This window comes from Panthera leo, chromosome B1, assembly GCF_018350215.1.
Source record: "Panthera leo isolate Ple1 chromosome B1, P.leo_Ple1_pat1.1, whole genome shotgun sequence".
Lineage (NCBI taxonomy): Eukaryota > Metazoa > Chordata > Mammalia > Carnivora > Felidae > Panthera > Panthera leo.
The window spans coordinates 77814405-77840208 of record NC_056682.1 but is presented as its reverse complement, the minus strand read 5'-3'; the positions used below and the strand labels follow the sequence as shown (position 1 = coordinate 77840208).

General features: G+C 36.0%; 1 protein-coding gene across 14 annotated transcripts in view; it reads right to left on the bottom strand.

The window, feature by feature from the left end:
- The window catches only part of IQCM (IQ motif containing M), a 662550-nt gene that overhangs the window by 261584 nt on the left and 375162 nt on the right, over window positions 1–25804 (bottom strand). For 13 of the 14 annotated variants that reach the window (XR_006201682.1, XR_006201681.1, XR_006201683.1 and 10 more), the window contains one exon: window positions 11737–11898. Coding sequence is in view for 11 of the 14 variants with exons in the window: in XM_042935333.1 (XP_042791267.1) it covers window positions 11737–11898 (162 nt within the window). In the remaining 3 variants the exon portion in view is untranslated. Of the gene's footprint in view, window positions 1–8971; window positions 8992–11736; window positions 11899–25804 lie in introns of those variants that run through there. The other variant, XM_042935337.1, reaches the window with a different exon arrangement.

The following is a 25804-nucleotide window of genomic DNA, read 5'->3' as shown; positions in this document are numbered from 1 at the left end:
ATATTTTCTCTTTTCATTGTGTCCCCTAACTCTTGTAGGTTTTCTTCACTGTTTTATTAATTTTTTTTCTTTTTTTTCCCTCTGGGTAATATCCTAGCCTCCAGGTCACTTATTCTTTCTTGTGCATGGTTAAGTCTACTTTTGAAACCCTCTATTTCTTAAATTCAGTTATTATATTTTTCAACTCTATAATTTTTTTGTTTTTTCACGGTTGCTATTTCCTTGTCAAACTCCTCATTTTGTTTATGCATTATTTTCCTAATTTCATTAAACTGTCAATGTTTTCCTCTAGTTCATTAAACTTCCTTTAGAGGACTATTCTGAATTCTTCATCTGAAATTTTATAGATCTTCATTTATTTTTTAGGGTCAGTTAATGAAGCCTTATTAGTGTCCTTTGGTAGTGCCATATTTATGATTGCTCATGATCTTTGGCTTCTTATATTGATAACTGTGCTTCTGAGTAATTGGACGCCTCTTCCAAACTTTACAGGTTTACTTTAGCAGGGACAGTTTTGCATCAGTCAGTGCAGTATGGGTTTCTGAGTGTCTGTTGGTAATGTCTTTGGGCAGGTGAGGCCTGCTAATATGGTTTATTTTGGGATGGGGCAACCGCTGGAGCTCTAAAGAGGGGGATGAGGGGTTGTGTCACTGGCTGAGAACAGTTGACTAGGACTGCTGAATTGGTACCCAAGTAATCCTGTAGAATGAGTTCTGCAGTTACCTGGATTCTCTGGTCAGAATCAGGTGGTCAGGACTGGGTAGTACATTCAGTTGTATATGAGGTTTTAAATCAGTTTCACTTCCCTGGCAAGGCTACAGGACAGGACTCAGGTTCTGTACTGCTTGTTGGTTAGGAACCCAAATCAGTCTAGATGTGTACTGAGTCCCCTTGAAGATGAGGCCATTGGTTTTGTTCTAAAGATGGGGGAGTCCACAGACTGTGCTTTCTGTTCAAGCACTGCTGTATGTAGGTTTGCTGAATGGGCTATGCAGTTTCCCATGTTCTCTGGTTAGCTTCCCTGGTCAGATAGGCTGAAGCTTATATTCTGCCACACACAGGGCGACATAGTAGATTATCTGTCTGGAGACAGCAGGAGAAGCAGCTCCAAAGCTGGTAAAGTTCTTTGTTATCTTAACTCAACCCCACCCACACTGCCCCAAGTTCCCTGACCAGTCTATTGGATTTGCTCTGCAAATTATTGGCTCTGGTCACTTCTCAGCTCAAGTGCTGTTAGGCCAGCACAGCTTCCAGGAGTTGTCACCAGCTTTTCTGGTCAGATGGAGCTAGAAGACATTCTCCATAGTGATTGGGGCAATATCTCAGCTCCCTTGCCTAGGCAGGATGGGGAGAGGCCACTCCAGGCTACTCTCAACTTCCCAAACAGGCTATCAGTTGTGAGGAGCTGGGAGCTATCCTCAGCCTTGGCTATGAATTAGTCCTCTTGACTGTGCATGGCATGGGAACACTCCACACCCAGTATGGGCTTTATGCTGGGGTAATCAGCTCTGATCATCTGCCTCTTGGGTGAAGAACCACTAGACTACACTGCTTTCAGGTGTTGTAGCCAGCCCATCTGGTTAAATGGGGCCAGAAGATATTCTCCACAGCAGCTGGGGCTGTGATTCAGCTCCTTGCCTTGGCAATGACAAATCAAATTCTAGAGCTGGCAAAATTTCTCATTTGAGGATCCAAACAAACAGATCTGCACCCTGCTGAGTTCCCTGGTCAGAGTGTGATCCCAATTTAGTTCTGCAGGTGAGCAACACTGCAGGTTGGAATTACTACTTGGGTACAGCAGGTATCATCAACTTGGTCTGCCAAGATTCACATGTTGGTCGTTGCAAGCCCCTGTCCCTTCTCTGTCTTAGTCAGATTCCTAATGGTTGAGGCTCACAGATTTCCCTCTAATGCTCGTGATGTGAAATTAGAGTAAGGATTCCCATAGAGTGACTCACAATGCTGCAATGGGGCTGCTTGTTGTACCCCCTGGGTTATCTTTTCACTCTGGAGGAAGTATAGGCTCAGGGGAGATCTCTGTGCATTGTGTTGCACTAGCCTGAGAGATGGGCAATGCAGTCAACATATAGCTGTCTCTCTCACCCTTCTAATGCAGTCTGTCTTTGGCCTCACTCTCATGTTCTAGAATTCTCTCGGTAGTGTCTTGTTCTTAAATAGTTCTTGGTTGTTCTTCTTGTGAGGGGGTATGATGTCAAGAACAATTTATATTGCCTTCTTGGTGATGTCACTCTAAAATCCTGTTTATGTTTATTGGAGCATAGAACCCAACTTCATGTTATGTATAATCACAAAGTTTTTTTATTTATTTATTTTTTAAATAGAGAATTATACTTTATTTATTTATTTTTTAATGTTTATTGATTTTTGAGAGAGAGAGCGAGCGAGCGAGCAGGGGAGGGGCAGAGAGAGAGGGAGACACAGAATACAAAGCAGACTCCAGGCTCGGAGCTGTCAGCATAGAGACTGATATGGGGTCAATCCCACAAACCATGAGATCATGACCTGAGCCGAAGGTGGATGCTCAACTGACTGAGCCACCCAGGGGCCCTGCACAAAGCTTTTTTTAAAGCACTATTTTAAAATACACCAAGTTTTCAATGAATAAAAGCACAATGTAAAACACAAGACTAAACTCTGTCTTATTCAAAACTTTACCAAGAATTGTTCATTTTGAAATTATATCCCCCAAAAGCAATACTTCTCAAAATATTTGAGCTAACAATTCACAACACCTTTGTCATTCTACACTTGTAGCTGTCATATTTATGGTGTTTCTATACATTGCTGCAAACATATGACTATTTTATATATCCTTCTATAATATAGTCATGCCCAAGTATTTATATATCAAAGCACATTTTCATACACCACCTTTCCTTTTATCCTTTCTCATACATACATATATAATAAGGTAAATTTTAAAATATTTGTTATATAAAACGGGTGCTAAGTCTAATAAAGTTGAGACCCATTACTCTAGGACAAATTCTCTCAAACAAGAATATGCTTTTTCTGGTGTTTGAAATAAGAATAAATGGGCATTGAATGAGACTCTCTCCTGTGAGCTTTAATATGTTTCTTTTGTTATATCAATTTTGACTGGCTAGAGACACTTTTATGTGAATTTCCAAATTCTTTATTGCATTCTGAAGTTGAATTTATCACCTAAAATACTCTTTAACACATAAGAACTTACTCTCATCTCTAATTTTATATATTACTTCTATAATTAAAATATGTACTTATTACCTAAAATATTAATTAACTTATGAGGAGAGATTAGAGTGTGTGTGTGTGTGTGCGCGTGCACGTGCACATGCTATGTAGTCATAAACTACATTAACTAAATGTGAGAGTGAACGGGCATAAACTTCCAAGAGGTGACTTTATGACACTTGGCATTGTATACTATGTCACCAATTTATCAGGCTTTATAAAACCACTGTCTTAGTCTCGTGTAAAAGTTGTGCAGAAATACTTTATAAAAGGGGTGTGAGGTGGAATTTCTTTAAACAAACAACTGAAGAGAATGGATCTTTCCAATGTCCTTCCCTTTGCCTATAACACTTTATTATCTACTTAGTAACTGTAATCTGTGCTATAAGAACAACTCATATACCATAATCTTTATAAAATCATCTCTCATACAGCCAGATGTAGTCATTCCCTTCTCTTAGGCTCACAATTATACTTAATTGCTTCTGTTATTTCAATTAGCATGAAAGCTTGATTGTTTTCTTTATGTGCTTATTTATTGAGAATAACATGTCCTCATACTCTTAAGAAAAGTCAAATGTTTCTACAACTATGGCAATAAGTTACTACAACTTATTTTTAAACTTCTTTAATTAATCAATTATAGTTCTTTAGCTATGGTGGCAAGTAATGCCCAGAACAAGTTATAAACCTGTTTTATCAACAAGTGATAGCTCAATTCTGGAAACATACTTCTGAAAACCAACCAGTAAGTGAGAGATACTACTTTGACATCTAACTAATTAGCAAAAGTCCCTCTCTAGTAATACATGGTTGAAGGCCAGTCAATCAGCAACTTGGTCTTTCCTGAGGAACTATACCATAATCTTTTTTTGTTTTTAAGTTTATTTATTTATTTTGAGAGAGAGAGACAGAGTGCAAGCAGGGGAGGGGCAGAGAGAGGGAGAGAAAATCTTAAGCAGGCTCCACACTGTCATTGAAAAGCCCAACATGGGGCTCAAACCCACAAACCATGACATCATGACCTGAGCCGAAATCAAGAGTCAGACACTTAACCAACTGAGCCACCAGGCACCCCTACCCTAGATCTTATGTCATTTCACTTCCATTGCTAAAAGCCACTAACCACTAACTTGCATGTTGTGTAACAAATTACCCCTACCTTAGAAGCTTAAAACAACATTTGTCTCACATAGTTTCTGAGAGTTAAGAATCTGGAGTGGATTTTCTAGGTGGGTCCAGCCACAGTCTCTCATGGGGTTACAGTCATCTGAAGGACTGATGGGGTAGAGACTCCACTTCCATGTTGCATTACTCACACAGACCTCAGTTCCTCACTGGTTGTAGGTGGATGGCTTCAGTTCATTAGCACAAAGACCTCTCAACAGGTCTGCCTAAGACTTTTATCACATGGCAGCTAGCTTTCCTCAGAGAAGCTTATCTAAGAGAAGGCAGCAGGAGTCACAAAATCTCTTTATGAACTAGCCTCAGAGGTAACACACCATCACTTTTTTTTTGTATTCTGATACAGTATGTGTATTTCCACAAAAGCATGAATACCAGGAGGCACAGATCATTGGGTCCATCTTCAGAGATAGCTACCACTCTTCCCCCAAACCCTATATAACATCAATAGTCTGCTTTGCTCAGAAAGACTGTTTAACCAGGATAACTCTCACTTACTTAGATGTACAACAAACTGAGCTTGGAGTTTTTATTTCACATATTGACTGTTGCTGTTAGGCAGGTTCTCCCAAGATTTTTTTTTTTTTTTGAAGATCCTTGTTTTGTGGCATTTTGTTTGACCCATAGACCAATAGAAGTGCTCACTGGGACTGACTGAGCCAAAACACTCTGATAGTGCTTTGGATCTGCTAGAATGTGAACACTTCTAGGGCAGGGATTAAGCTCAAATTATTTTTCAAACTTTATTGCCAAGAACATAATTGACACTTAGTTCATGCTTGTTAAATAAATGGATGCAGAATTCAAATAATAAGACATTAATCCTACAATTTTCATTTTAAAAAGTTCAGAAGTATTGAGTGGTAGATTACTGTTTAATATGAAACTCACATTTCCTTTAGCTTATAGATCTAATGCCACATCTTAATGTCTTTCGCAAATGCTTCCATCCTGCTTGGTGAAACTGGGTTTTGGGAGAGTGGGAGACATATCTCTGATTTTATCAATGAAGTCCAAGAAAAAATGGAATTCACATAGAACACATTCATTCCATTAAATGAGCAAGACCTCATTCATCATCCTAAAGAATTTGTAATAACTTGACCATAGTTGAAAACCTTTCACCAGATACAATACAGCATTCATTTTTATCTTTCTGTGGATAATTTCTGTGAATGTACTAAATGTTGAAAGTTTTAACCAACTGAACCATCATCTAAAAATAAAATACCATTGTTCCACCAGCAAGTACCATCATGAAAACATAATCACATAATTTGCCCTTAACAAAGAAAATCAAAGGGACATTAAAGAACATGAAAGTTGAGGCTGCTGATAGTTTATAGTTGGTAAAAAGGGACATCGACAAGTATATATCAAAAAAACTTTACAAGTCCAATTGAATATAAAATATAGTTTTTAGTGATATTATTCTCCTCAAACAAGCAGGTTATCCATAGGCTAAGTAAGACCCTGATATAACCATAGTATGTTTAAACTTATCCAAACTATAATAGACCATTTCCTGTACTTAAGCATATATAAGTGATATAAAATATATGACGCTCCCTTCAAATCAGGATTTGAGTTTTTCATTTTTTAATAATTAATCTTACAGAATACCCCAAAGAACAGGTTAAAAACGCAAAGTAGTTTTAACAAGAGTACAAATGTCTATATCTTAATAAGTTAAGGATAATCAGGACAAGTCAGGATAGCAAGTTTAAGAAGGCAAAATAAATTGCACACATATTAATAGTATAAGAAAATATGGTAAAAAAGGAAAGAATGATGATGGGTAGAAATCCAAATGCTGAGATGTGTGTTTTAAAAGTTTAAAACAAGTGCCTATTTTTATCTTCTTTTATTTTTCCCTATATTCATTTGTTTTGTTTCTTAAATTCCACATATGAGTGAAATATGAGACTCCTAACTATAGAGAACAAACTGAGGGTTGCTAGAGGGGAGATGGGTGGGGGGAATGGCGAAATGGGTGATGGGCATTAAGGAAGGCACTTGGGATGATCACTGGGTGTTATATGTAAGTGAAGAATCACTGGGTTCTAATACTGAACCAATACTACATTATATGTTAACTAACTTGAATTTAAATAAAATCTTGGAAGAAGAAAAAAAAAGTTTAAAACAAGTACAGAGATATAAGCAGAATATGTGGTAGCTGGATTATATTCACAATAAATTAGATATATTCGATTATCATATCTTCTGAATTCCATCACTTAAAAGAAATGAGAAAATTTGGAAAATTTTTAGAGAGAAGTACCAAAAGACATTAAGGATTAGAACGAGGGCTTCTGAGGAATAATATTTTTAAAGGCCTATTATAGAAAAAGAAAGATTCTTATTAATCTATGCATAGACTTAATTTTGTGGATTGTGGAAAAGTTACAACTGCAATCAACATGTGTAAGAAAAGAAAGTCTTATGTTTCAGAGTAGAAAGTTCTGAGATAGATCATCATCAAAAATCAGACCTGTCAAGGACAATTATGTAATTGCCAGAGTCTAAAGATGGGATTCTCATTTGGCTAATATACATCAGGTCTTGCCTGAAGGCAGTGGAATAAACCGAACAGCATAAAGAGATATCTTTCACTTTTATAATGGGTAACAAAACAGTGATTAGGCCAGGAAATCAGTTCCAGCATTAATTATATAACTTAAATAACCATATGTTATAGGGGTAAGTAAAATGTACTATATGAAGGGCTGGAAATGATATATGAAGAAGTAGTAGAACTAGAGGTCTCTGCTCATTACTCAGGATCTGAACTAATTAGAAACCTTACATTAATATAATAATATGATTCAGTTAAGAATGCACCATTGGTTTGAAAAAGTAATTTAATCATTCATTTGTATTCTCTAAATGATTGTCTTGAGAGATAATGGCTAACCTACTCCTTTCAAGGTATTCCCATTAGAATTCCAGGGGTTCTTAATATAATCTACAGCTTTCAGGTTGAGAATCCACCAAAGTCACAAAAGCTAATGCAGGTGAGAAATAAGTTCAGTATGTCTGCGACAGGCCAGAAGAGCAGCGGGACTCAAGGGCAGACAACTCATAAGGAAAGATAACAAAAGACACATTAAAAGACCAGCCTTCCAAAAGGCTTGTTAAACTTATTTTCTGTAAATACATATGTTCCTGGAGAAAAAATAAAAGTTTTTAATTCATTGATCTAAAATGATAAATTATCATTCAGAAGAAATACTTTGTGTATTTAAGCAATTTGAAGGTATGACTGACTTATGCTGCATTCCAGTGACATTCAAACCAGTATGATAGGAATTCTGAGATATAAAAACATGGATATAATGATACTTTTAGAGTATGTATGGTCTTAATACTACCAAATTTGTTAGCAACCCATGCCATTTATAGAACATTCAGTAATTCTATTACTACTCCTCAGTTCTTGCTGATGATACTTCCCTAAATTACAGAGTGAAATCAATAAACAGGAGTGCCTACATGGTGGAACACATAATAAATTCCCAGAGCTAACTTCCTTAAAATGTTTCTAGCAGAGCAGATACTGAGTTTCAGAAAGTGCTTCTGTAATACACTAATCTTTCTCAAGGCAAATGCTGAAAACTATTTTGTCTATCAGTTTAATAACAACTGTAATTCAAAAAAATGCGAGACCTTGGTCACTTACAAAAAGGGAAAAGGTAAGCATAAAACTTCAGAAGATAGAGTCTTTAACTTACAAAATAATGCCTCTTGCATGTTTCCTTTATGTTTGTTTTATTTGCAACAAATGTTCACAAATGGGCTATAAACAATGAACACAAATCTTTGGAATGATATGGATTCCACTGTGGGAATGTTCAGGTGGAAAAGGGCAAAGAGAAGATAAATTGCAACAGGGTCTTGATTCATCTTATAAAGCCTGAAGCCCTCAATCTTATTTTTCATAATTTTCCTTCTCTTTTCCTCCTCTTCTTCCCCTGTTATCTATCAGAACAGGGTACTTAAATATGCCATTACATACACTAGCCCAATGAGACTGTGCTAAATCTGTGGCTCTCTATAGATAAGTTCTAAAATGCTGAATCTAAAACTTAAAATCATTTCTCAAAATTATTACCAAAATACAAATTTCACTATCTTGGTTCTTTAAATTTATTTTATAGCTTTATTGAAGTGTAAATGAAACTGCACATGTTTAAAGTATACAATTTGATGAATTCTGACATATGTACATATACATGGAACTATCACCATGATGAAGATAATAAACATTACCATCATTCCTGTCACAACCCATCACATCTCACTTCCACGTCCCAACCCAATCCCAGGTAAACATAGATCTGCTTCTGTCATAAGGTTTAGTGTTCATTATCTATAATTTCATAAAAATGAACTCACACTCTTACCCTCTTTTTTTTTTTGGAGGGGGGGTCTGGTTTCTTTTACTCAGCATAATTCTTTTGAGATTCAGCCATGTCGTTACATGTATCAATACTGTCAATAGTTTGTTCTTTCATATTGCTGAGTAGTATTCTGCATGGATATATCACAATTTGTTTAGCCTTTAACCTGTAGATAGACATTTGAATTTTTTCTACTTTTGAGTCTTTTACCAATACATGGATATTCATGTACAAGTCGTTTACAGATGTATACATTCTTTCGTCTTGGATAAATATCTAGGAGTGGTATGGTTGGGTCATAAAACAGGTTTATGTTTAACTTTTTAAGAAAACATCAAATTATTTTGCAAAGTGTTTTTACCATTTTACATTTGCACTGGCAGAATATTAAAGTTGCTACACATCCTTGCCAACACTGGGTGTGTTCAGTCGTTTTAATTTTAGTCATTCTAGTAAGCATGTAGTGGTATCGCACTGTGTTTCAATTTACATTTCCCTAATGAGTAATAATGATGCATATCTTTTTTGGACTTGTTTGTCATTCATATAAATCCTTTTTTCTTTTTCTTTTGTATTTATCTTGAAAATTTTATTTACAGTAAAATTCACTCTTTTGTTATACAGTTCATTTTGACTAATTTTTAGAGCCCTATGACCATTATCATGATCAAGAGACAGAACAATCCCATCACCCAATGAACTCCCTCATGCTGCCTCTTTGCAATCAAATCCTCCCACCAGCTGTAAGCCCTGGAAATCACAGGACTGATCTCTGTCCTATAGTTTTGCTTTTTCCAAAGTGTCATTTAAATAGAATCTATATATAGCCTATGAATTTGGATTCTTTCACTTAACATGATGCATGTGAAATTCCTGTTGTTGTATCAATAGTTCATTCCCTTTTATAGGTGAAAAATATTTCATTGTGTAGATGTAAAAATTTTCATTTACCACCTCACCAGCTAAAGAACATTTATGTTGTTTCCAACTTTTGGCAATTATGACTAAAGCAACTATATACACTTATACACAGGTTTTTGGTAAACAAATACTTTCATTTTTCTTAGGTAATTACCCAGGACTGAGATGGCTGGGTTATGGATACAGTACTGCAACTTTATAAGAAAGTACCAACAAAATATTCTTAAATTGATTATATCATTTTACATTCCCAACAGCAATAAATGAGTGTTTCAGTTGCTCTACATCCTTGCCAGACTTGGCACTGCCATATTTTCAATTTTATTTTAGTCTAATAGGTGAGTATTCTTGTGGCTTCAATTTGTATTGCCCTAGTTACTAATGATGTTGACCATTTTATATAAAACTTCAACGTTTTTTATTTATTTTTGGGACAGAGAGAGACAGAGCATGAACGGGGGAGGGGCAGAGAGAGAGGGAGACACAGAATTGGAAACAGGCTCCAGGCTCCGAGCCATCAGCCCAGAGCCTGACGCGGGGCTCGAACTCACGGACCGCGAGATCGTGACCTGGCTGAAGTCGGACGCTTAACCGACTGCGCCACCCAGGCGCCCCTAAAACTTAAAGAGAAATCATTTCATGTGCTTATTTGCCATCTATGTATCTCATTAGTCTATTTGGTTTTTACCAAAATACAAAGGTAATTAAGAGAAGGATAGTCTTTTCAACAAATAGTGCTAGCATATTTGGATATCACCATGTTAAATTTAAGAAAAAAAAAAGAACTTCAATCTATGCCTTGAGCCAAGTAAAAAAAACAAAAAAACAAAAAAACAAAAAAAAAAAACAAAACAAAAAAAACCCTCAAAACAGATTATACACTGAAATATAAAACCCAAAGGTATAAAATTTTCTGGAGGAAACCCTTGAGACCAGAAGTCTGGCCAGTTTTCTTGGCTATCACAACAAAAACATAAAGAATACAGTAGTAAACTGAATTTCATCAAAATTAAAAACTTCTCTTCAAAACATATTATTGAAAGAAAATACAAGACACAGACTAGGAGAAAATATTTTCAAAGAATATATCTTAAAGGATTTATATTCAGAATATCTAAAGGACTTTCAGCACTCAATAATAAAAGATATATATTAAAAAATGGTCGGGGCGCCTGGGTGGCTTGGTCGGTTAAGCGTCCGACTTCGGCTCAGGTCATGATCTCACGGTTTGTGAGTTTGAGCCCCGCGTCGGGCTCTGTGCTGACAGCTCAGAGCCTGGAGCCCATTTCAGATTCTGTGTCTCCCTCTCTCTCTGCCCCTCCCCTGTTCATGCTCTGTCTCTCTCTGTCTCAAAAATAAATAAACGTTAAAAAAAAAATTTAAAAAAAAAAAGGTCAAAAAATTTAAGATGGACAGTTGGCCGATGATGATATCCAATGCCAAATACATGAAAACATACTAAATATCATTATCTCCTGGAAAAGTGAAAACCACATCAGAATACCAATACTTCTCTATTAGGATGGCTAAAATTAGAACAACTAATTATACCAAATACTGATGTGGAGCAATTGCAGCTCTGAAGTCTGCAGGGGGCGGGGGGCTCGGGATAAGAAATGATAGAACTGCTTTGGAAAACAGTTTGGTTAAGAGGCATAAGCATAGACTTATGCTAGGATAAGTCTATCCACGATCCTGTGCATGAATGAATGTTCATAGTAACTATCCGTAGAGTATCACATTTTCGAAAGCAACATGAATGTCCATCATCAGGTGAATGAATAATCACAGTGTGTTTCTGCTATTCTAGAGGAAACACCAAAGTGTAATACAGACACTTTTTAAACTGCAGGAATAATACTTAAGAACTAAAATGAATACTCCCCAGGGCCTAGATATTACACTACATCATCTAAGTGACAAATAAGAGTTAGATAAAGGGTCATTTCTTCTATAATATAAAAAAAAATAATAAGATTCAGCATCTTACCTATATATTTATATCCTTCTTCCCCATTTACTACGGGTCTCAGCCAAGTTGACCTAAGTCGTATATTTTTACACACATGGGCACCTTGAGGAGGATAGAGTGTAAATAACATTTCAATCGCATTGTACTTCTTGAGGAGTTGAGAATATCTGTCACGGTCTTCTGTAAAAAAAAAAAAGAATATATATTTTTTAAATTTTAGACATTTTGCAAAAATGTCTAGTATTTTTAAGGGACGCACATTAGAAACTATTTAATAATTTGAATGTTAATGGTTATGTTGACAACTTGGGTTTTCTTTAGTAAGAAGTACTTCACCAATAATCTTACTGTGCAGATAATTCCTAGCAAAAATTAAGGAGTAATGGGTTTACTAATATCATCTTTAAACACTATCAGTTTAAAGTAGTATTGTTAACAGGTATGGAAAAAAGTAAAGTAACCAATGAATAGCATTTATATTATACATAATATAACTATATGTATATTTGTAATTGCTATTAAACAATGGAAATCAGATTAATCTGACAAAAATGTTGACTAAACGTAGAGTTCCCTAAAGTGGAATGACTAAATTAATATTCCTAGGCTATGGTCTTTAAGAAAATACAATGATGTGTGTACAAATATTTATTTTATTTTTTTAATGTTTACTTATTTTTGAGAGCGAGAGCAAGCAGGAGAGGGGCAGAGAGAGAAGGAGACACAGAATCCGAAGCAGGCTCCAGGCTCTGAACTGTCAGCACAGAGTCTCATGCAGGACTCAAATCCACGAACAGTGAGATCATGACCTGAGCTGAAGTTGGACACTTAACCAAATGAGCCACCAAGGCACCCCATACAAATATTTACATGCCACTTACTATATGGAAGGAATTGTTCCAAGTTCTTTTAAAAACTAATACATTTAATTTTCGTAAAACATCTATAAGGCATATCTTATTATTTCCATTTTACATGAGGAATTTGAAATGCAGAGAAATTAAGTAACTTGCCTAAATCTTGCATTCTGTAAATGATGCAAATAGGCTTTGGGTTATCTAAGGAAGCTCTCATTTGCAAACATATAATTCTCAACCAAACATAACCTGCATTAACTAGTAGATGAGAAAACTAGAATTCAAAAATAATTGGAACTGTAGAGTGAAAAATCTTTGGTTATGGACCCTGGGCCTCTGGGTGGTAACTTCAGTTTTTGGCTGATAAACTAGTGCCTAAAATTCAATAAGACAATCTCTTGAGCAATGAATTCAAAGTAACTCTACCTAGAAACATCTCAAACAAAAGAGAAATACTGATGTAAACCTTCACTTATAACCCTGTTACATTTTCTTTCTTTCCTTCCTAATTTCCTCCCTTTCTTCTTATATTCCTTTATTTTGTTAAATAGCATATTTTGTGGTAGAGTAAGTATAAGACAATATGACATAATGCTTGAATGATTAAGAAAGTAGACTTGTTGGTGGGTAGTGTGCCAGGTATCAATCTATTACCTCACTCCTAATCCAACTTTCACAGTCCTGCTTCTGAGACTAGAACACTTCACCATAAGGCACAATTTTAAGCATCTTACATAGAGAGCAAAGAAGGGAACTAGATGAAGGGGCTCTTCCTGGTTCTGGGTTCTTCTGTCTGCAAGCCCAGTGGCCACCAGTGTAGGGCACTTTCTGGGTTGTGTCTCCTGGAACACCCCACACACATACACTGGGAACTTCCTACCAAATTCCATGGTGCAGCACCTTCCCATAAATGGGTTCCCAGTGAGTTCCACAGTGTGACACCTCCCTAGGGACAGTTCCCCAAGAACCCCAGAAAATGCCTTCCCTGTGAGTTCCCCTAGCCTCCTACCTCAGTGAACTTCTTTGCCATTCACTGGGCCAAAGCTATGCTCTCTCCAAGAAGATGTGGCTTCTGGGAGGTGGGGGCACAGTGGAGGAAGAAGCTCATAAAATTTGTTCTCTCCAAAGGTGCTCTGCTTCAGACCTGGAGTACCAGCCACTCCCTGTATCTGCTCTCCTCAATTCTTTGCAGTTCCTTTCACGCATTAGTAGCACATCATAATTAATGATTCTTTACATTAAACTGTTCCTGCTCAAATTACTGTGTACTTTCTATTTCCTAACTGGACCCTGGCTGATACAGACAGACCTGGGCCCTAATTTTCAAATCATCATTAAGAGCTGTGAAATATTAGACAAATCAGTTTATCTTTAGGTGATAATATTGACCTTACAAAATTATTGTTAGGATAATCCTAACATTTAAGTGATATAAGATATATAAAACATTCATATGTCACCATGTCATATGTACTAGATGAATGTGTTACCAATTTTCATCTACTATTATTTCAATAATAGAAATGATGAAAGAGTCAGAAAATAATAATAATATGTTATCTCATCTTTCAATTATACACATCTTAGGGACTTTTCTGCCTCCTTTTAAAAGGGAAAGTTTAAAATTGTTCCCTTGCAACTAACAAACAAACAAAACAAAGAAATGAAAACCCAGACATCCTCACATATGTGAACAGATTACATGTAGATTTAGAAATCTATACATGATATATATATATATATATATATATATATATATATATATATATATATATATATATATATATCTGTCAACACCTGCCAACATCATCTGTCAACAGAAGAAAGGAGGCTTGAACTATTATAAAACCAGCGCTAAAGAGTGAACCTGTTGTACTTTTTGGCTCATACTTCTTCAAGAAGTTGGGGAGGTGGTACCTGGGTGGCTTAGTTGGTTAAGTGTCTGACTTCAGCTTCAGGTCATGATCTCACCGTTCGTGAGTTTGAGCCCCTCATTGGGCTCTGTGCTGACAGCTTAGAGCCTGGAGCCTGCTTTGGATTCTGTGTCTCCCTCGTTCTCTTCCTCTCCCCCACTCATGCTCTGTCTCTCTGTCTCTCAAAAATAAACATAAAAAATTTTTAAAGAAAGAAGTTGAATGGGGGGCTTTTCATGCTGGAGGAGGCTTCCAAAGTTGTAAGGGAGTCTAAGGATGCAGCATTACATCATGATGAGAAGTCACATAGCTAAATAAAACATAAGACTGAAATTTTCCATGATACACAAAATAAAGAAACAAAATAGATCAGAATTTCTCTCTTTGAAACCATAAAGAAAATGAAAGCAGGAAAGACTAGCAATAATAGCAGTTATTTAGTGTAAAAAGATAGAACCGTACTTAAGGTTTCTCCCCTCCCTAACACTTATATCTTTCTAACTCCTTTAGCCTGAAAAGGGTGTTTAGTAATATAGCTTGATAGGATTATGCTTATTGGTTTTAATAAGCACTATATTTTCCATAAAAACAAGTGTTTCCATCAAACAAAATAAAATGCCTACACTAAAATCTCTGTAGTGGTAAATGTAGAGCTACAACTTTTTCTTACTGGCTTAGCTCAGAGTCCTGCTAATGTCACCATTTACCATCAGGTAACACAAATGATATGATTTCTGAATGACTGTACCTTCCTTCATAATATCAAAGTTGATTACAGATAAACATTTTTAGTTTTAGAAAACATATAATTTATAAAACATGTTATCTTTTTATTACATATGTCAACACAAGATAAAATCAGGGATTTAACTTTTGTTGCTGATATTGAAAATTTTTGTTATTTATTGGAGCACCTTCCTTTGAATGCACTGCTAAGCCAATATTGCCATATTGGATTCAGATATAGTAGTACTGTTCTCAGAATCCAGAATAAGAGTTCTTCCTTCCTCCTTCCTCCCCACGCCACATGTATAGTAAAAATCTGAAGACCTTCAATATATGTGTCATAGTCTGGTTCTGTGGCAAAAGCCCACACAAAATTTCCAGAACTCTCTATTGCTCCCAGGTCACCAAGTAGTTAGTCATCTTCATTAGAGGGAGCAGTGGTTGCCAGCAGAGGCTCTGGAGCAGCACTTCTTGAGTGTGAATCTGGATCTGCCATTTATGAGCTATGTGACCGGAAGCTAGTTAGTTAACCTCTCTCCAGATCAGTTATCATTGGTAAAGCTGTCCACATGATAATGTTGTTATGAGGAATACATGGGTTAATGTACATAAAGTCTTTAGGAGAACATCTAGTCCTTAGAAGAACACCTCATCTATAGCCAGTATTATTTAAGCGTTAGATACTACTATTAATATGATCTGCTTCATTTAACAGATACTGATACAGCCTCTGTCCCATTTAGGTAATGATGGTAGTTTCCTGTCTCTTCCTCCATCTTACTTGTTTGTGGGTAGGTGGAAAAGACGTCAGTTGTCTTGAAGCAATTGCCCTTTCTACACTTTCACTCCTACACTGTTTTGGATGCTCTGATGGTTGGTGGTTCCTATTGGCTATGGACTGGAAGTTTTTGTTACTTGGTCACTTGTGGGCTACTAATTGGTGTTATGGAGGTCTTCCTTCTTATAATTATTAGTAATAACAATATTTTGATGGATCTAAGACATTACAGATGTTGAGGGCCCCATCAATTTATATACCACTAAGAAATGCAAAGGACTAGAAATTTAACTATGGCATAGCATTGATTATAAGACATAGTTTAATTTCAGTAACATTAAAATATGAAAGTATACATCTTAGAGTTAACAAAATGTGGCAAAAACAAGATACTTGTACAGTTGACTAATTGAGAACTCCACTTAACTAACGAAGAGGCAACTCAAAGTCTATGCACCAAAACCAGTCTTGTGTCAGGGTTACCTATCTCAGTAAATAGCATCTATCTAATGGTAGAGTCTAGAAAAAGCTATCACCTACATCAACAAAAACTCCTTAGTTTCCTAAATAGCCTTCTTGGCCCTTCCAATCTTATCTCTAAACAGCAGCCACAATAACATTTTAAAAATGTATTTTTTATCCATTTTCTATTCATTGGTTTCTTGATGCTCTTAAAAGAATGTTGGCCCTTTACTAAGTCCCAAAAGATGCTGAACATTCTGGCCCCTCCACCTCCTCCATCTCTAACAACCTTGGATCTCTTTCAGTTTCATAAATACACCTTATTTCCTCCTGTTAAAGGACCTTTGCACAAGATGTTGTGTCTGCCTGGCATGTCCCCTCTCCTTCCCTCCATTACCCCAGTAACTTCTACACAACCTCATGTCTCTCCCCAGAGACTCCTCTGACTCTCACCAAACTAGATCAAGCCTCTGCATTTTAAGATCCCAGAGTTATTGTTTTTGGAACTTTTCCTCTGTTATACTTACTGAAGTTTGTAATTCTATTATTTTATATTATTATTATTTGATTAAAATCTGTGTCCAGATTATTAGCTCCAGGCAGGCAAGGTCCATGACTGCTTGCTAACCTACTTACACTGTATCACCCATCACCTAGGAGTACCTGATACTTACAAAGGATCAATAAAAGGCCTCTTAATTAAATGAATAAAACAATAACTGGTTGTGTTTTTTGGGTGCTAAGCAGGTTATATATACTAGCTAACTGAATCCTAAAGGCACATATATTAACTTGCTGACAGCCCTGTGAATTTCATCTTATCATACTCATACCAAATATTTTTTTTTTTGTAAATGTTTGTTTTTTGGAGAGAGAGAAAATGCACACATACAAGTGGGGAGGGGCAGAGAGAGAGGGACAGAGGATCCAAGATGGGCTCCGTGCTGACAGCATGGAACCCAATGTGGGGCTCCAACTCACAAACCACAAGATCATGACCTGAGTTGAAGTCCGATGCACAACTGCCTGAGCCACCCAGGTGCCCCTCAAATCTTAAGACACTGAGACAGAGAGAGGTTGCAGAGCATTCTCAGGGCTTCACAGCTAGTAAATAGTGAAGCCAGCATCTACTCTTAATTCTGTCTCACCTCAAAGCTTGTCCTCTTAACGAGGATGTCAAACTGTTTTAAACACAGGGGACTGGGTATCAGGGGCTGTCAGTGGCCTCTAGAGTTGCTAGTCACCTGGTGGCCTCTCCCCTTGAAGTTTTCTTCCCATCTTTCTAACTGTTCAGCTGTCCCAACATAGTCAGCTAGTCCACACCATGGTTTCTCTCACAGAGGCAGCTCACAGCTCTTTCCAGCAGTTTTCTGACACTCATCTTCTCACAAGAATTTATTTTGTAGAGAATACTGATGATCTCTCAGATCGACACCATTATTAATCAACTGATTAAAACCCTCTTTGTTTGCTAACAATGTAAACTAGCATAAAATCCCAGTGTGACCCCCTTAGCTTCCTCCAGGTTTCCCCTGCCTCTCAGATAAGTGATGTTTGTTATCTTCAATATTTGTAGTAGATGGTGAATTTTCAGAGAACCCCAAAATGCACCTTCCCTTCCTCTCCCAAACAGGGCACTGCATTATTGACAGTTCATTGCTTCCCTCTTGCAGAGCCTGAATCTGAATATTTAAGGCAGGCTCCCAAACTTGAACACAGTGATTAAAAAAAATATATATTATCAATGGGATCTTACTAATTGAGTTTATCTGTATTTGGCAAATATTCTGGTTTCATGGTTATTTTAACATTATTTCATGGCTTTAAACCCATTATGTGTTCATGATAGGAAATTCTGGAAATACAAAAGAGCATAAGGAATAATTATTACTTTCAGTAATTGGCTAATCTAATCCCATATGCATAATTTTTATTCTCCCACAACGCTGAAGAAACCACAATAGAGCACAGGTAGTAAATAGAACACTTGGTGGCAAATCACTCCTGGATGAAATAAATATTAAAATATTTCTATTAAAAATAATAAATTGAGCAGATGCTTTAAAAATAAAATATTAAAAATTTTAAATTGGGTAATACACTGAAAGTTGGCAGCTTTACATTAGCAATCAGAATGATAAAAACAAAGACCATTTATCATCACACTTGTCCCTTTCTAAAATTATTATTAAAGGATATTTTAACACTAAACATGCAAGAGCAACATAATCTTAGATGAAAGAACATTATTTACATTGAATGATGGGAAACTTGAGTTTCTAAAATTTTTGAAAGTGTCAGTTTCTTCCTAATGGGCCTGTCCTCAACACAAATCCCAGCATAGACTCAATACTTAAAAAGGGCATGTATGTAAATTATTAAGTTCAAGACCAATTCTAAGTGTATCAGGGAGAGTTAGAAGGCTAAAAAAGCTTGACTAGTGACCCTGGGTCATTAAACCAGAATGGCAGACCTTGTTACTGATGTCAATTATTAACAAGTATTTTCAAGTATGGGTAGAAATAGCCTATTCTTTACCTTTGCCCAGTAACTGTACTACTATGTAGCCCAATTTATTGCCGAGGTAAAAATATTCTTTAAAGCCTTCATAAGCACACGAAGTTCACAAGCTAAAAGCAATGGTGACAGTCGAGGTTTTCTTCCATTGTGAACATTATGCATTCATTAAAACGTTGATTTATCTCTCATGTGCCACTGACCGTCATAGTGGGTTTTGGTATGGGGTTAATGAATGTGAGCTTGGACTGGTGGTCGAATGGACTATAACCCACTGTAAATGACCACTTTCTAAATGTTGTACTTTTACTATCTTGCCACTGCCACAACACGTATGTGGCAACCATCTTCTTTGATTTGAAATAAGCGAATGTCATACTTTTTCATCATGCCATTTTATCTAAGCTTTTTCTATTTATTAGTAAATTTATTTTTTTATTAATTTTTTTGTTAATGTTTATTTATTTTTGAGAAAGAGAGAGAGAAAGAGAGAGTATGAACAGGGGAGGGTTAGAGAGGGAGACACAGAATCTGAAGCAGGCTCCAGGCTCTGAGCTGTCAGCACAGAGCCTGACGCAGGGCTCAAACTCACGAACCAGGAGATCATGACCTGAGCTGAAGTCAGCCACTTAGCCGACTGAGTCACACAGGCGCCCCTATTTATTAGTAAATTTTAAAGAAGGCTACCAATTTATCAGTGTAAAAATTATCTATGTCTTGAACAAAGGAGATGAATGTAAAGCCTCCCTATTCTGAAAGTAATGAAACTTTCTTATATTTAATTTCTTTTAAGAAATAGAAGATCTTAACTATCATTAGTGGAAGAGCAAGATGTTAAGGTTTGAAACCAAAGGGCAAAATGGTTGAAAGCAGTTAAACAATCTGCCACTGGATGATATGACCTGCAAAAATAAATACAAGGACTATTGATCTTTCATATTATAGTTAAATACTGTTATTACTCACTTTAAAGAAGAGCAAAAATGTCACTAGCACTTGACTGAGAATAAAGAATATAAAATAAGGACGTACACCAATTAAAAATGTGTTAAAGATAGCAAATATTAATTTAAAAATTATTAAAATATAGCAAATATTACTACTTTTAAATCTCCTCAGTTCACGGAAACAGGCACATATTGTGAATTTTTCAGAATGTTCTTTACTACATAATTCAAAGGTTAAATATTAGAAAACTGTGTCTTTGACATATATCTTTATAAATCCAATAAAAATTATGCTATTAAATATAAAACTATAAAATTGCAGCCATTGGATTATTCAATAATAAAAGTACAGTTATTTCAAAAGGTTCACTTCTAATCAGAACAGAGAGTTCATAAAGAAATATGCTAACATTTTAATTTTATTCCCATTTTATTTTTACTCTTTACACTTAAAAGCAAATGCATTTTCAAGTATTTGATAAAGAAAGCTAAAAGACATTTCCCCTTTTCTGTCTTCATGAAACTTAGAGAAAAATACAGATCGTACTACTACACATAAATTATATAGCTACATAAAACAGTAAAATAACTGGTTAATAATTCCAATAGAATTATAAAGATTCCTTATGATGGGCTTTTTCTAAAAGCCTATGTAAAAACAAATGGTCTGTTAAAACCTAAATTAAATTGCTAAAGAAATGCTCAATGATAAATTTATGTTAAAAATCTTTTTTAAAAAAACATTTTTAAAAAATGCTTTAAAAAGATTTTTTCAAAATCTTTGGAAAAGAAGCATCTTTGTTATTAAACAACAAAGAGTAAGATAACTTTACATCTAAAAACCTGAAAACCATGAAAAACCCAACATCATATTTAAATAATAATACCTAAGGAGGAACAAAGATTCAAGCTGTAATATGATAGATCGAATAAAATGTAAATTATTTTTATAGATGTTGAAAAGGTATTTAATAAAACTAAAAAAAATCTCTTCATAAAGATATCTAGTAAACTTGGAAGAGAACACTTAACTTAAAATAACCATCAATAGTATATAATATTAAAATCAGTGAAGAAATAACAATGTCCATCCTTATCATTATTATCTAAGGTCTCAAAAGGTCTAGTCAATGCAAAAGCCAAGAAAAATATATCATAAAGTCACATCCTATATGACAGATGCATAATTATGAAAAATATCACAATATCATTATTTTCAGGGAAACAATTACATACTAATAAAAGTCAACAAGATCAGCTGAAAACTATTATGATTTTAGATAGTACAATATGGCTACAGGTCATAAAATAAGCATATGATAATTAACAGTCATAAGAAAAACTTGCTAAAATATATAACAGAAAAAGAATATGATTCAAAGAGTTTTTAAAAATCACAATCAAAACAATTACAAAAAAGCGCCTATGTGTGTGTGTGTTTGTGTGTGGTTGTCTGTGTACTAGAAGTAATGCAAACATTGTCTCATAAATGATTGGGGTATTCTGGTTAATATAAAGTATTCCATTTTAAAAATATGTCCTTCAAGGGCGGCTGGGTGGCTCAGTTAGTTAAGTGTCTGACTCTCGATTTTGGCTCAGGTCATGATCTCATGGTTTCATCAGTTCGGGCCCCACCTGGGCTCTGTGCTGACAGCACGGAGCCTACTTGAGATTCTCCCTCCATCTCTGCCCATCCCCTGCTTGCACTTTCTCCATCTCTCTCAAAATAAATAAACAAACTTTTAAAAAATGCCCTTCATTTTTCTCTTAAGGTCTGAGTCTCAGGATGGCCAGATTAAATCCATTAACATGACTCTACCTGACTAAAGACAAATTCTCCTCTCACCTTACTTTGAATGCCTTTACTTTGAGAGAACACAATACCACAAAACGTTCTTAAAACTTAAGAGCACAGTAGCATACATACAATGAGCTCACCATACATAATTCAAAAGATACGTCTTTTCACTTTCTTTGGAAGAATATTTTCATAAAGAAATTTACCTCCTAGATTGGAAGCATAAAAACTCCAAATAAATATAGTTACCTTAAATTGTTAAATCAAATATGAACTCCCCAATCCTCTTGTTTTTCTTGCCACATACTGTCATCTTTTTTGTCATTTCCCCATATATATACATATTCTTAAGGGTCAGGTGAAATCCAACAAATATTCAGGCTATTCATTAGTAATATCAGTTTTGAAAAGTATTTGGGGAGGGACGCCTGGGTGGCTCAGTCGGTTAAGCGTCCGACTTTAGCTCAGGTCATGATCTCCCAATCCTTGAGTTCAAGCCTGTGATGACAGCTCAAAGCCTGGAGCCTGCTTCGGATTCTGTCACCCTTTCCCTCTGCCCCTCCCCCACTCATGCTCTGTCTCTCTCACTCTCAAAAATGAATAAATGCTTCAAAAAAATTTTTTTTGAGTATACTGGGAAGAAAGGTGGAGTTATTTCACAATTCAGTGTTTTAAGTATTATTGCCCCCTACTATCTCAATCTCTTACTGAAAATTATAATATCTGGCAATTGAATATAACAAACCTGGGGCACCTGGGTGGCTCAGTTCACTGAGTGTCAGTCTTGGCTCAGGGCATGATCTCATGGCTCGGCTCCTGAGTTTGAGCCCTGTTGTCGGGCTCTGTGCAGACAGCTGCAGAGCCTGGAGCTTTGGATTCTGTGTCTCCCTCTCTCTCTCTCTGCCCCTTCCCTCCACTTGCACTCTCTATCTCTCTCAAAAAATAAACATTAAATTAAAAAATAATAACAATACAACAAACTTAGCTCTATACCTTTACTCAACAGTTATGTCAGTCTGCCATGCAAAAATTATTATCAAAAAAATCCAAAGATTTACTTTACCTCTCATGTGCTTAGGACTCTCTCCAGATACAGGAAGCCAAAATAATACCATTCTGTTTCATACAGCAAAATATGAACTCTAAATAACTAAGAATCTTTCCTGATGGATTTTCCAAATGAATACTACATAAATGAGGTTTTAAATATTATTTTATGTACTAAATTTTTAAACAGTGAGTGCTTTTAGAACTGAGCAATTTATTTAGCTTTTTGGAGTTCATTTGCCGGGTTAATTTAGATTTCTTAATACCAGTAAAGAATTCTATGACTTGAGGTCTGTTTATTAATTATCAAAAATCTTAAATGAATCTAAATTCCTTCTGAAACAAGATTGAGTACAAGTTAATTAGCAAGTGGAAGAATTAACTTATTTAACAAATGTCCAGTTTCCTGGCTCAAAATATTTACAGGTATACTTACGGGTAATAATATCCCTGGTTAAAGGTAGTAGAGTGAAAGAAATTTTTTTTCTCTTCTTCCATCCCATGATAACCGCCCCCCCAAAACATTTTTAACACACCAAAAATATAAATATATAAACATATTTAGTAAAAAATTAAAGTTCCCACAACCTCTAATAAATCGGAAAAGTATTTGACAGAAACAATGAAACTCAGACCTAAATGAGAGAGAATATCTACAGCTGACACAAACTTCTTCAAATCCTGGACAAGAGACAGATGTGTCTGAAGGGAAGAATCATGGTCCTGAAGGACCCCTCCAGGGACCTTTTGAGGAAATGACAAGACCTATCTGTGTAGATGGAACATAGGAGAAGCAGGAAAAGTAACTGAGATACCCAGTCCCAGTCCACACCTCAGAATGACTTCGAGATGGAGCCAAAGGAATCAAGGTTAATGTCTGTCTCACATGCATATTCACCTCATCCCAATGTCACTTAAGTCTCTACCATTGATAGCATCAAGTCAAAATCCAAAAATCTCATCAGTTCAAAAGTCCCCAAACTCATCATCAAAATCATCTAGGGGCACCTGGGTGGCTCAGTAGGTTGAGCGACCGACTTTGGCTCAGGTCATGATCTCACAGTTTGTGAGTTCGAGCCCCACATCGGGCTCTGTGCTGACAGCTCAGAGCCTGGAGCCTGCTTCTGATTCTGTGTCTCCCTCTCTCTGCCATCTCCCCCGCTCCTGCTCTGCGTCTCTCTGTCTCAGAAATAAACGTTAAAAAAATTTTTTTTAAAAATCATCTAAATTTGGTATGGGTGATGCTCTGGGTATAATCCATCCTGGGGCACAATTCCTCTCTATGTATGGACCTCTGAAACTTAAGAACACATTGTCTGCTCCCAAACTACAATGCTGAAACAAGCATACGATAACAGCTAAGATATTTCCATTCAAAAGAGAGAAAATGGGGTGGGGGGGGGAAGTGTTTTTGAAATCCAGCTGGATAAACTCCATTAGATTTCAAGGGTTGGAAATAATCATCTGTACTTTTCATCTCTGCCCTCTGAATCATTTTTCCTTTTTCATGAAGGGTAGCATGGAATCATAACAGAGTAGTTTTATCAGTCTGTTTCCTGCCTCTATACTTCTGGGTGTCCAGGAGCTTTCTTTCATTTCATAATGTTTTTGTCCTTTTTGGTCAAAACTGACCAGGTTCTGCTGGTATTAAATTCTCAAGAACCTTGTGGTTTTTCCATGTATGTTACATAGATTCATTCCGTTAGACAAAAGGCTTCTCCACACATCCTTCCTAAAATATCTTACCCCCATTTGTGACTTCTGCATAGATAACTGAGAGTTTCTATTAATCACATATTTTTCTCTCTTCAAAGAACCTTTGTGTAACTAAATTGTCTTTTTTTTTTTATCTTTCTGACGTATTAGCAAAATGTTGTCTAGCCATACTCTCAGCTTTTCCTATAGAGCATGTTTTTTTCTGATAGTGAAGTCTTAGTTTTAGCATCTTTCACAATTTGAATGAGTTGAAAATTTCCCAAATCATCTATTACGGGTTCCAGTTTTTTCTCAATTTATCCTCTTGCATTTTACTATAAGCTGCAAAAAGTAACCAGGCTGCACTTTCAACTCTGCTTAGAAATCTCCTAGTTGAATGTACAAGGTCATAGCTTCCAAACTCTAGTCTGTACATAACTATAGGACATTATTACATTATTTTCTGCCACTATATAATAAAGATCTCCTTTCCCCTAATTTCTAATCAGGTGTTCCTCATTTCCTTTTGAGCCCCAGTAGCAGTACATTTAACTTCCATATTTCCACTAACAGTCTGTAATTTAGGCATTCTCTAAGGTGATTTAGATTTTCTCTACCATGCTCCTCACTTCCTTCTATATCCTAATTAGCAGAATCATTAACCTCCATAATCCCACTAACTGTCTGTTCAAGCCAATCCAGACTTTCACTATCAGAGTCCTCAATATTTTTGTCTCCACGGACTTCCCAATTCCACATTTTTAGATAATTTTTATCAGTCAGCATTCAACTAGAGAGGCAGAAAGACATTTCTGATGTGTTGCTTATACACTTGTGGGGACTAGGTAGACAAGTCCTAAATTCATAGAGCAGACTATCAAGAAGGGCAGGCTGGAATTCTTGGGCATAGCTGAGGTCACTATCCATAGGCAGAATTTCTTCCTCAGGGAGGCCTCAGCTCTGCTTTAAAGGCCTTTCACCTGATTATTTCAGGCCTGCCCAGATAATCTCCCTTACTTAAAGTCAACCAATTATGTACTTCAATCATATCTATAAAATATCTTTGGAGCAACATCTAAATTAGTGTTTGACTGAGTAAGCGGGAATTTTAGCCTAGGCAAGCTCACACATCAAAAAGACCATGGAAAACCTAATGAACTTAAGGATATACAAAGCAGCCTCTGGGAATCCAAATCCCTTCCAACAGGTGATAATAGAGGACTTTGGTTCTTCCAAAACAGAAATCAACAAAGAAACAAAAAAAAAACTTAAAAGTTCTGAGAGAAGGTGCAATCCTAGAGTTTTATATGAAGCTAACTTTATAAAGATACAAAAATCATTTTCAG